This window comes from Rattus norvegicus, chromosome 3 (genome assembly GCF_021556685.1).
Source record: "Rattus norvegicus strain SHRSP/BbbUtx chromosome 3, alternate assembly SHRSP_T2T, whole genome shotgun sequence".
Lineage (NCBI taxonomy): Eukaryota > Metazoa > Chordata > Mammalia > Rodentia > Muridae > Rattus > Rattus norvegicus.
In genome coordinates, this window is record NC_141536.1 from 105,085,385 (window position 1) to 105,098,387 (window position 13,003).

Consider the following 13,003-nt stretch of genomic DNA (forward strand, 5'->3'; position numbering starts at 1 on the left):
AGAGCAGATCTCCGTAACTACCAACCCACTCTCCAGCCAACTTCTGTGCTTAGTGACTACTATAAACACTAACTAAGCAGACTTGTTGGTATAGACCCATGCGTGATCCCACTACTTAAGAGGTTGAGGCAGGAGGATCACAGGGCAAAGCCTGCCTGCCTGGACTATGTAATATACTCAGGGCCAGTCCAGGGAAGTCAGTAAGACCCTGTCTCAAAATATAAAAAGTGCAAGAGGGCTTGGGATGCACCTGGGCAGAGCACTTGCCTAGTGACTGGTGCTTTACCACTGGGGTCAGTGCCAGGTTCATATCCCAGTAGTGGGGGAAAATGGCAGTCGGAAATGAACTAGAAGTCTACACACACACACACACACACACACACACGCACGCACGCACGCACGCACGCACGCACGCACGCACGCGCGCGCGCTAAATGATTTTTCTTTTTCTTTGGGAGGGTGGTCAAAGGTGTAACTGAAGAACTCTTCACACTATACCTTTTCTTTTTCTTTATGAAAAGATTTTTCTAGTCAGAATTGTTTTATAAATGATTTCTGTAATCTAGCTAAGAAAAAAATTGTTCCTAGAAAATCAGTATTTTCAGTTAAAGAGGGAAAACTAGTTTGGATATTTAGAAGTTGCCAAAAATGTTCATTTAACTTTTGAATCTTTTCATCTAGCCATGTTGTCTTTTTATTTATGTTTTATGTCTTAAGCGTTCTTCTATGCTGAATAATTTGGCCTTTACTGCCTATGCCATATGCAAGAGCCAAGGTCACTCAGAAAGCCGCATAGATTAAATTGTTAAGCTTTATCTGTATGGCAGGACCAAAGCCTGGATCTTAAACTGACATTACACTCAGTAAGTTTTCCTAAAGCATCATAATGAGAAAACATCACTAATTTAGTTAAGCAAAAAACCCACAAAAGTGTTTACTGAATTACTGTAAACGTACACTATGAAGTAATGATGGTTTTTGTTAAGAATATAAGTGGAAGAGGCTGGAGAGATGGCTCAGTGGTTAAGAGCACCGACTGCTCTTCCTGAGGTCCTGAATTCCGTTCCTAGCAACCACCTGGTGGCTCACAACCATCTGTAAAGAGCTCTGATGCCCTCTTCTGGTGTATCTGAAGACAGCTACAGTGTACTTATATATAATAAATGAATAAATCTTTAAAAAAAAAAAAGAATATAAGTGGAAGCTGGATGTAGTAGCACAAGTCTGTAGTCACACCACTTTGAAATTAGAAACAGTAAGATCCTCCAGCGTTTGAGGCTGCCCAGTAAATAGGGAATCCAGGCCAGCCAGAGCTAGCTGGTAAGACCCTGTCTCCAAAAGCAGAGTGCAGTACGAGTAAGGGTTTAGGGGGTATGCTTGATCCAGTCCATGGTTTTCAAGTGGACTGTTTCATTTATTCCAGAAACACCCTGGTTAGAGACAGGATAATGTGTAGGTGGCAATGCTCTCTACCATTGTGCAGACTGTCTGAGGAGAGAGAGGCTTGAGGCCATTGAGTGTAAGAATAAGGAAAGCCATTCAGAAGGAGCTGTATGTATTCCATTGTTACAGGGAGTAGGAACACACATAAGGGCCTGATCTAGTGTTGCTGGGCAGGAACAGATAAACATGAGAGCAAAGTGTGACTTACTACACTGTAGATTTATATAATCCTCTTAGAAAACAACTTACTACTTTTAGCCTAATTTGATCTCTAGGGGTTTACTTGTTTCCTGTGTGTGTTACTGTGTCTTTCTCCATGCCTGAGCCACCCCCGCAGCCTGCTGCAGTTATTTTTAAATGGATGCATAATGTTACGTCTAGTTGATGTGCTCTAATTTGGTAACCGATTTTTCTGTATTTAAACTTCTAATTTTGCCCAATTATAAATAATTTGTTAAGAAATCTCTTCGTGCAATTTACATTTGTTCCTTAAACTCCTGGAAGGCGAGGCAGGTGGCTGGGCTGGTAAAGTGCTTGCTGTATAAGCAGAAGGACCTGGGTCCTCGTCCCCAGCGCACATGCTCACCCAGAGAAAGGGGGGGAGACAGACAGACAGACAGACAGACACACTAAAACACTTTGCAAACACAGTAGCATGGAAAATGCTGCATGCTGTGATTGCTGTGGCTACCTGGGCTGTCAGGTTCGTGCAGTAGTTGAATATATCTGTCCTCATAGTTATTTTAATTGTGATACTGTTGGGTGCTTTTGGGGACTTCTTCCCTTGAAGAGTCCTGACTCGACTAGGTGAGTTTGCATTAAAACCTAGTAGTTACTTGTCCTCCTGCTGTTTCTAAGTGTTGATCCTCGAATGCTCGTTGGTTAACCTTCCTGCGGTGTCTGACTCTTCACAGAGTTCTGTACAGTGCAGGCTTACACTCTGATTTAGATGATTTTCTGATAGTTTAGGGGCATGAGTGGCTGAATTGTACAGAGTGGTATCAGTCATAATACCACACGCTGTGTAGACTTACTGTTTATTCTGAATCAAGCTTGCTACTTATTCTAACTTCATGTGTTAGGTGACATTGGATTATTGTTCAGTAAAATTTGAGGCCAGGTATGGTGGCTCTGTCTATAGTACTAGCACTTGAGAGGCAAAAGCAAGAAGACTACCACATGTTCAAGGCCATTCTATTCTACACAGTGAGTCCAAGTCAACCTGGACTATAAGTAAGACCATGCCTCCATAAATACACAAACACACACACAATTGATATAAAAGAAAAATACAGCGAAATAAAATTTTCTTATGGCCAAGAAATGTAAAAATATGTCAAACATGGAATTTTTCTTTTTTGGTTTTAAATTTTTCTACACTTGCTAGATAGTGGTAGCACATGCCTTTAATCCCAGTAGGCAGAGGCAGGTAAATCTCTGAGGTCCAGGCCAGCCTGTGTCTAGAGTGAGTTCTAGGAGAGCCAGGGCTACATAGAGAAATCCTGACTAAAGCCAAACCAAACCAAGCCAAAACAACAACAACAAAAATTCTACACTATAGCTGATCTCAACGTTTCTTAACCAGACAGACTTAACCACATCTTGCCTTTGCTTTTAACTCTCTTAGCCCAGAATATATTTACTCTCAGACAGAAACAAAATCAGTTAGTTTGACACTTAAGACCTGTGACAGTGTTTTCCTCTGGATTCCCCATCTTGCCCTGACTTGGTAGACTGTCTTTCCCTTACTTCTGCCAGACATAAGGAAAATACCCTTCGTTTCCCATTCTGTGTCTGATTAGAGTCCAGTTCCCTGTTCAGGCCAAGTCAAATGTCACCTCCTGTTTGAAGCCTTCTGTTCCCTTGCCTACTTGTAAGTTGATCTCTTCCTCTTGTGTCTTTCTTGGGTCCTTATCCCAAGTGTATTCTATATGTATTCATCAACGCAGGAATTGCATGTGGCTTCCTCAGTGGTTGTTTGGCACATAACAGGTATTTGAGAAGTGAAAGGAAGTTGGTTAACTGTTACTACTGTTACTATATTGCAGGGGCATTTGTGCAATGAGCCTTTGGATATGTATAGCTATTTACACAGCCAAGGCATTGGCATTTCCCTGGCCCAGTTCTATATCTCGTGGGCTGAAGAGTACGAAGCTAGAGAAAATTTCAAGAAAGCAGATATAGTATTCCAGCAAGGGATTGAATGCAAGGCGGAGCCCCTGGACAGACTGCAGTCCCAGCACAGGTAATCTGTTTCCCCAGAGCCTCCCTTCATGCCTATTTAAATATCCAAAGACTGCTTTGCTATGTTAAATTTACTTAATTAAAGACTTTTGACTTGCTGTAAAATCCATTTAGGTGGCTTACATGTTTTTACCACTCTCCAGGGTGGGGTGATCCCATTCCCTGTAAGAGAACCCTCATGTTGCTCTTTACGGTTCATAGCTATTCTGTCTAACCCCACAGACACCTGCCTGCAGCTCTGTAGTTTTGATTTCCTAGGATGTCACAGAGCAGCCAGTATGTAACCGTTTGAGTTTGTTCCTTTAACTAATTGTGGTTCTAAGAATTCCTCTTATGAGTAAGGCACTTGGGAGGCAGAGGCAAATCCATCTGTGAGTTTGTGGCCACTGGTCTACAAAAAGAGTTTTGGGACAGCCAGGGCTGTCACAGAGAAACCCTGTCTTAAAACAACAACAACAACAACAAAAAACCAAAAAGAGTTATTTTTGTAACATAGATATGATTTATAAGTCTATTTCTCCTGGATTAAGTAGTTTTTGTTTTAGAAGAATTATAGTGTTGGGAAATGTAACCCATGGCCTCATTCACTATTCTTTAACTATCTTACAGATAAAAATTTTCAGCTTTGAAAAGCTCCATTGAATTTAGCTTTTTGTGTTGTTTCTGTCTAGTCTACTATAGTCCCTTACAACAACATAGAGGCTTTATTCTAGAGGATCAGAGGATCTGAAGCCCTCTAATGGCTTCTACAGGTACCAGGCACACACATGGCAGGCAAAACACCAGACATGTAAAAATTAAAAAAAAAAAATTTTTTTTCTGATGAATCGTAGTTATAATAGCTATTTTAAAATCTCATCAACATCTGGAATCTTTGATATTGGTATTTTTTTTTCCTTTGAGAATTAGTTGCTTTTTTTTTCTATGTGTCAAGGGATTGTGAATTACATGCAGGGCATTCATTCTAATAGTGTGCTAGATCCTTGTCTCTGGAGAGTGAGTGATGTTGTCTCCGTAAACTAAATTCCAGATGTCTCCAATTCTCTCACCTTACAGCAGTGGTTGATCTATTGCCATTGAGCTTTGACACCTTTGGGATGCTGTTTTTGTTTGTCTCCTACTGTACTGCTTGGTTTGTGGAGACTTGGGCAGAAGACTGTCAAAGTTCAGTTCCCAAAGCCTGTATGTACATAGCTCAGTAGTGAGCTGAAAGGCAGGAGTTAAAAGTGCCTCGTCTTCAGCATATGGCACTCATATATTCTTCTAAGAGTTTTGGCCCTCAGAATCTCCTGTGCCCTCTCTGTTGGCCAGAAAGGTAGGGTTTCTCAAGGAATTGAAGGTTTCCCAAACCTTCATTCAAACAGGACATGAAGGTCATGTGTGTCCTGCTCCTCTGCTGCTCATGGAGGTCATGTGTGTCCTGCTCCTCCAGCTCACCTGCTATTGTTGACCTTCCAGAGTCATGGCTTTCCCTTTTATGTGTATTTAAGTGGTGGGAGAGAGAGGTGGGGGTGAGTGTGATGTGTCCTACTTGGCACCTACAATCTGTTTCTTTGTTTTTCTAATACTTTAAAATGTTGTAGCAGCGGCGTAGGAGTTTAGTTTTTACATTTCAGACAGCTGTGTTAAAGTAAAATGTCAGGTTGCATGGGAACTCGTTTCATTTGAGTAAGAAAAACGTGTGTTGGGGGAGGGGGGATACAGCAGGATTCTAACAATTGGTTGGCCTGGGTGAAGGGTATTTGGATACTCATTTTCTCCTGACACAACTCTGCACGTTATTTTCAGATGTATAATAAAAAGTTGCTAAGAAACTTGAATTTCATCAAGTTTCTAGTCTTGGCTGGTCCTTAGATGATTTTTAAAGCATCTCCAATTAGTCACATATAAATTTTAAAGGACTCAAAGTTATCTAGCCAGTCCTTATGTCATAAGCTCGCCTACTGATTCCTAGAGAATTAAGTTTTTGTAGAATAGTTCTATGTATTTTTTCTCTATTTGTTCTTATTGTTGACATTATCAAATTAGAAATATAAAGTCTGATGACAACTGGTCATTTCTATTCAAAGCTGACTGTCCTTTGTCTTGCTTTAGACAGTTCCAGGCTCGAGTGTCTCGACAAGCTCTCTTGGCTCTTGGGAATGAAGAGGAGGAGGTCTTGGGGTCCTCTGAACCACAAAGAAGCACGCTCGCTGAGCTGAAGAGCAGAGGGAAGAAGATGGCCAGAGCGCCCATCAACCGTGTTGGAGGTGCTCTGAAGGGTGGGTAAGCTTGTTAAATATTACTCTGCAGAGCCTGTAGTCTCTTGTAGTAGGCAAATTATGTGAGAAGGCAGCAAGCACATAAATACACATAAATGCATGTGTGGACACTGCCCTAGTTTCCTGAATACTAGGTGGCAAAAAGAAAAGCCAAAAGAGCTAATTCACAGACTGCAGGAAAGCCAAAGGTGCAGTCTTTATGTTGTGACTGTGAATGAGACTGAGCGTTGAGATGTGACATTTCCAAATAGATGAAAGATGTATAGTAATACAGTAGTATTATCAAATAAAGCTTAAGTGTACTAATTCCTTAGAGGATTTAGGTAATACCATTTTCAGCTGTTTAGCCCTACAAACGGTTACTCTTTTGTACTGAGTCAGGGTTTTATATAGTTCAACTTGACTTCAAGCTTGCTGTATGTTAGAGTCTGGCCTTGAACTCTTTCTTTTGCTTCCACATCCAAGTGCTAGGATTATTTGTAGGCAGTACCCCACACCTGCATAAACTTTCCCCCTCTTTTTAATTAGCAGTGACTATTTTTCAAAACTGTTCTAGAGACACAGAATGGTTGTCCAGAAAGTAGGGAAGAAAATAAGCTTTGGTTACCTGAAATTATAACCATCAGACATGCTAACCAGATGGGTTTCCCTTACCCCTTTCCTTGTTTCATTTTATCAGCAATCAAAATGTGGGTTGAAGAGCCTAGAACTGGGGCAAAGGGAGTGTCAGGCTATTCCATGATGACCGTCACAGTAAAGCTCGAAATAATTGTCTTACAATAGAAGGTACCTCTAGTAAGTGTGCTGGCTCTGTGATTTTGGTTCTAGTACATCTCTATTATTTCAATTAAGATAAAATAGAAAACTGAAAAACACTTAGGTTAATTTCTGATAAAACTAAGACAGTGTGCTGGGTGTGGTGGTACATACTGTTGATTCAGCACTCAGGAGGAAGAGGCAGGTGGATCTCTCGAGTTCGAGGCCAGTCTGGTCTACAGAGTGAGTTCCAGGACAGCCAGGGTTACATAGAGAAACCCTGTCTCAAAACAAAAACAAAACACCTGAAAACTAACCATCCAAATGACATAACGTTAGGCAGTGATACAGTGATGACTGAAGGAAGCTGTGAGACTCTTTACGTTATGAGCAAAAGAGAGGTTGTGTGGGGCTGGGGATTTAGCTCAGTGGTAGAGCGCTTACCTAGGAAGCGCAAGGCCCTGGGTTCAGTCCCCAGCTCCGGAAAAAAAAAGAACCAAAAAAAAAAAGAGCGGGTGTGAGGGTCATGTATAGTAGTGGACTGCTTTCATATGGTGCTTGGGACACAGAGGCAGGCAGATCTGAGTTTAAAGCCAGCCTAAAACGTCTGAAGTATGGGTCGGATAGAAAGCTCAGGAATTAGAAGATGCTCAGAGGTTAAGAGCACTTGTTATTCCTACAGAGGACCTGAGCTGTTCTCAGCTTCCATATCAGGCAGATTACATCCGTGTGTAACTCCAGTTCCAGGGGACCCATACCTCTGACCTCCACGGGCACCTATGCTCATATACACATACTCAGGCAGACACACCCTTATACATAATTAGAAATAATGAAGATAAATCTTAAAAGACTGAAATGTTAGGACAAAGGGAAATGTAAAGGAAAATGTACAAAAATGTCACTAGTTGAATCATTGAGAATTTATTATTTTTTTTTAACTAAGATGTATTTGTTTTTAATGATTAGTATGTTTGTGGGTCTGTGTATGGGTGTGTGCATGTGAGTGCAGGTCCCCTTGGAGGCCAGGGAGGGTTCCTAGAGTTTCAGGAATTACGAGCCACCCCATGTGGGCACTGGGAACTCAGCTTGGGTCCTCTGCAAGAGTAGTATTAGCTGCTGAGCCATCTCTTGACCTTAACTTAAGGTTTTTAAAAAAATCTTTTAAATCTCATTTTGAAGAAATCTTCCTCTTAATTTGGAGCAGAATGTGTGTATCTTATATGGCTTCTAAGTTAATACTTAAAGCTTTTACATGACATTGTTGTTGTCACCTTCTCCCTAGCTCCAGGTCAGAGCAGAGGATTCCTAAATACACTTCCTCAGCCAGTACACAGCAATCGCAGGATCACTGTTTTTGATGAAAATGCTGATAGTGCTTCTAGGCCGGAGCTCTCTAAGCCTGTAGCCCAGCCATGGATGGCACCCCCTGTCCCTAGGGCCAAAGAGAACGAGCTTCAGCCAGGCCCGTGGAACACAGACAGGCCCTTGGAATATAGGGTAAGGACTCATGGTATTTGCAATGTAATGAAGACTTGATTGGTCTCTTGGTTTGGTCTTGTTTTAGGCTAACCTTGAACTTGCTGTGAATCTCAGGCTGGCCTTCAACTCTCAATGCGCCTGCCTTAGCTTTCTGAGTGCTAGCACTACACTTGTGCACCACCCTGCCTGGCTGTGTTTAACAGTGCTTAACTCCTAGAATATTTAGAGATGGTCTGCATAAGTTGGTGCAGAAACTTGTAAATTGATTGTTTTAACTTTTTTCTCCTTCTTAGCCTCATAGCAACCCAGCCTCTGTGACATCTGTACCCAGTGTGCTTCCCAATTTTACTCCGTATGTGGAAGAGAGCGCCCAGCAGACAGTAATGTGAGTGCTTCCAGATCCTGTGCAGAGGGATTGCCAAGGATGGGCAGAGTTCCTGAGAGCCCCAGAGCCTCTGGTGGTGGGCATGACGGCAGAGAAGCCTGTCTCCTTTGTATCTGTTGCCTATGCTACTAGTGAACTAGTAGGATTACGTATTCTTGCTGTAGCAGAAATAACCACCGTACTCCACGGGAGAGACATTGCTCTGTTACTGACAGTAATTAGACAGAATTTTTGTCTTACTCTGTTTTTCTCTTCTGGTTGTCTCTCTTCTCCTTCATAATCCTTAACACTTTAAAAAAAAATTAGATTAAATAATCTGTATGAGTGCCAGCATGTATGCATGTATGTGCTCCACATGCATGTCTGGTGTCCACAGAGGTCAGAAGAAAGCAGTGAATCCTCTGGGATTGGAGTTAGAAACAGTTGTGAGCTTCCATGGGGGTGCTGGGGATTCAGCATGGTCCTCTGAAGGAGCAGGAGCTCTGACTGCTGAACCAACTCCTCATCCCCTAATGTTTTCGTTATAAGAAAAACATCTGCAAAATGGTAGATAAATAATCACCCCAAGTTTTAATCTTTAAAGATTGTGAGTTCCAAATACTAGGTTTAATTCATGTTTCAAAGTAAGAATTTCCTCATAGCTAATATGTGCATTTATTTTAATTTTTTGGAAGACAAAGTTCCTGTTTAGACCATGCTCTTGTAAACTCAACGTGATAGGAACCATAGAGATGCAAATCGAGTACAATATTGAGCAAGAACTCCATGTAAGCATAAAACACGGGAAGCCATCAAAACCTTTATAGAATTGATTTTGAGCTTAATGTCAATTTCATTTTAAATTTAAATTTGTTTTTTTTTTGAGACAGGTTTCACTATATGCAATGGCTGTCCTGAAACTCATTTTGTAGACCAGATTGGCCTTGAACTCAACCAAGATCCACCTGCCTTCGCCTCCCTAATGCTGGGATTCTAGGCATGTGCCTCCACTCTGGCTCCTTTTTAAAAAAGATTATTTTAGTGCGCGTGCGTGCGTGCGTGCGTGCGTGCGTGTAGTGTATGTGTATGTGTGTGTATGTGCACTCGTGTATGTGCGCATGCACGTGTGCATGTATGCACATGTGTGTGGTGTGTGTGTAAGCCAGAGACAACTCAAATGCCGGGATTGTATACTCAAGTACCCTCATGCCCAGTGAGGTGGTTTTTCTTAATGATTTGTAGTTGCCTTTCATGTTAAGAGAATCATTCTTTGCTGGAATTCTCCGGCCTAGCTGTGTTAAGCAGTTTTCTGTCATTTTCACAAATGCCTGAACAACCAGATCAAGCAAACCTATCATGTTGAGTTTACAAGAGCTATGAAGCTAAAGGTATAAAATGCCTTTAATCCCAGCACTCAGGAGGCAGAGACATGGAGCTCTATGAGTTCAAGGCTAGCATGGTCTAAACAGGAACTTTGTCTTCCAAAAAATTAAAATAAATGCACAGAAAAGGTTTGTTTTGGCTCAGGTTTAAGAAGTTTTAGTATGTGGTCATTTGGACTGGATGACCCTAACCTGCTACTAATTCTCCTCAAAGCAGGGGTGGTCCTCAGAACTCCCACCTCCCACCCTAGTGTGGAGACCAAACTGTTCCTTGATGTAAGCATATACCTTACCACTGGGCTCTGGACATAATTACTGTGACCCTTGAGTTATTTTAGCCCCATTTTCAAGTCTCACTTTGTTTGTGATTCAGAAACATCACAATAGTCCTGCTGCTGGTATTGTCCATCTGTTTGGGCGAAGTAAAGAAGTAATGCACTCTGGCTTTGAGTGAATGATAATTGTTTCCTTTCCTTAGGACGCCATGTAAAATCGAACCTAGTATCAACCATGTTCTCAGCACCAGAAAGCCAGGGAGAGAGGAAGGAGACCCCTTGCAGAGAGTTCAGAGTCATCAGCAAGGGTGTGAGGAGAAGAAGGAGAAGATGATGTACTGTAAGGAGAAGATTTATGCCGGAGTTGGGGAGTTCTCCTTTGAGGAGATCCGAGCCGAAGTGTTCCGGAAGAAGCTGAAAGAGCGAAGGGAAGGTATGGGAGTTGTTCTAAGAAAATAACTTTCCAAGTATGAGAGCTCGCCTCCCTTGTACCTTCATGTGCTAATGTTTCTATGCTGGTGTAATTCCTCCCATAAAACATTATGTTGAGAACGCAGCCTGTTCTCAAGAGTAGAAGAAGAGCTGTCCGACTGCAGGAGCGTCCATTGCACAGGAGCAGCAGGCAGCTGTGCCTGCTCTGCAGATGGGGCCGCTCCTCCTCAAGCACCTTTCTTGATGCGGTCTGAAACAGGGGTCTCAGTTTCTCTAGCAGCCTCTTTATATTAACATATTCAGTCATACCTCAGTCACTTAGAGTATTTATTTCTATTATTTTTTAAGTCATCTCATTTTAAAATTAGGGAAGATTTGGAAGTTGAGGAGGAGAGAAAGCAGTTTCTGTTCTAGAGCTGTGTGTTCTGGGAGTTAGGAGGCAGCTGATGGAGTGGGATAGTTTGATACACAGGAGAGGGAATGCCGGAAACTTAGGGTGTTAGAACAAGAGGGTAAAGTAGACTTCAAATACTCTTACTGAAAACTAGGCCCTCTGCGCCTGTGTGGGAAGAAGACATGGTTGCAAAGCAAGGGGCCAGCTGATGGAGGCTCTGTTTTGCTCTGTTTGTTTTGAGGCAGGGTCTCATCTCACTATGTAGACCAGGCTAGTCTTAGCATCCCGAGTGCTGGGATTAAAGGTGTGAACCACCACACCAGACTGAGTACTGCCTTTTGAAATCACAAACTGGAGGACCGGAGAGATGGCCCCGCATTAACTGCTCTTACAGAGGACCCCGGTTCACTACCTAGAACACATGTTCACACCAAGCATTCTCTTCTGCTCTCTGAGGCATCAAGTACACAGTAGTACACAGTCATATGCACGTAAAACATGAGTGAGTGCACATAAAGGGTAGGGATAATCTCTTGTGCACTGTGTAAAAGAATCACCTGCCAATCAAAAGCTGATGTTCCCTAGCACAGGCAGAAAGTAGAAGGTGGCACTTCCGGGAAGAAATAGAAACTAAGCTGAAGGGTGAAGCTCAGTGATAAATATGTGTGGAGGCCTGCGTTCAGTTAGTCTCTGGCACAGGAAGTACCCCAAAGAGCCACGTTAACAAAGTACCTCTATAAAAACATTTTTCTAAGGAAAGTTTTTAGTTCATACCTACTGTATGGAAGTGAGGTGAAACACATCTTATTCTCCACTGAGGGAATCTCTGAGCTGAAGTTTAGTGGGATGGGTAGAGGTCTTATTGCTGTGAACAGACACCATGACCAATGCAAGTTTTATAAAGGACAGCATTTAATTGGGGCTGGCTTACAGCTTCAGAGGTTCAGCCCATCATCATCAAGGCAGAAGCATGGCAGCACCCAGGCAGGCATGGTGCAGAAGGAACTGAGAGTTTACATCTTCATCTGAAGGAAGCCAGGAACAGACTGAGCATCCTCAGGCAGCTAGGAGGAGGGTCTTCAAGCCCACCCCCACAGTGACACACTTCCTCCAACAAGGCCATACCTACTCTAACACCACACCATCTAATAGCGCCACTCCCTGGCCAAGCATATGCAAACTATCACAGTAGATAAATTCAATTTTATCTCAAATTTTCAAGTCTTACATCTGCAGCTCTGGTTTTCTGCAATAGTTTGTTGAAAGACCTGAAGCTTACGAAATCCAAAAGTTCACCCCCAGTAATATCCTTCCTACAACAAGGCTCCTACTCTTACTCCTACTCTTAACAAGGCTCCTAATCCTTGTGTAGTGCCACCCCCTGATGACTAAACTGTTGTGGTAAGATTAAAAAGGAACGTTTTCTATCAGTTCCCGAGCTCTGGATCCACCCGCTCACTTTGGCTGCTACTCTTCCATGGGGTCTGCAAGCTGCCCTCTCCCAGCTCTCCCTTTTAGCCACCCTTCCCGAGTGGTTCCCTAGGCGGTAGTTACCACACCTGGCACGCATGCTCTCGAACACACACACACACACACACACACACACACACACACACACACACACACACACACACACACACACCTCGTTCTTCTGCAGAGTCTTGATAAAAGCCAGAGCTCATCTACATAACTAGTTTGTTCTGAGGAACCCCCTTCTAAAGTGCATTGTCAGGCTTGCATGGCAGGCAGGCACTCACACGGAGCCATCTCCCCAACCCCAGACTTCCTCAGTCTTCCCTTAGGTATTCTGTCTGTTCATGGTCATCAGATGCCTTTTTGCCAAATCCAGTGCCTATTTCTTCACAATACCACATGATTACCTCTCCAACCCCACCTTTTACTGCTTTACTTCTAAGAAGCTACAAGCAAGTTGGCTTTTCCTCTGGATTCTTCAATACAGTAGTAGTCTT

General features: G+C 42.6%; 1 protein-coding gene across 1 annotated transcript in view; it reads left to right on the plus strand.

Moving 5' to 3' along the window:
* Positions 1-13,003, plus strand: part of Bub1b (BUB1 mitotic checkpoint serine/threonine kinase B) — a 52,408-nt gene that overhangs the window by 11,294 nt on the left and 28,111 nt on the right. Inside the window, 5 exon segments of the mRNA NM_138540.1 lie at positions 3,492-3,688; positions 5,782-5,948; positions 7,990-8,204; positions 8,480-8,571; positions 10,411-10,640. Of these exon segments, the coding sequence (NP_612549.1) occupies positions 3,492-3,688; positions 5,782-5,948; positions 7,990-8,204; positions 8,480-8,571; positions 10,411-10,640 (901 nt within the window).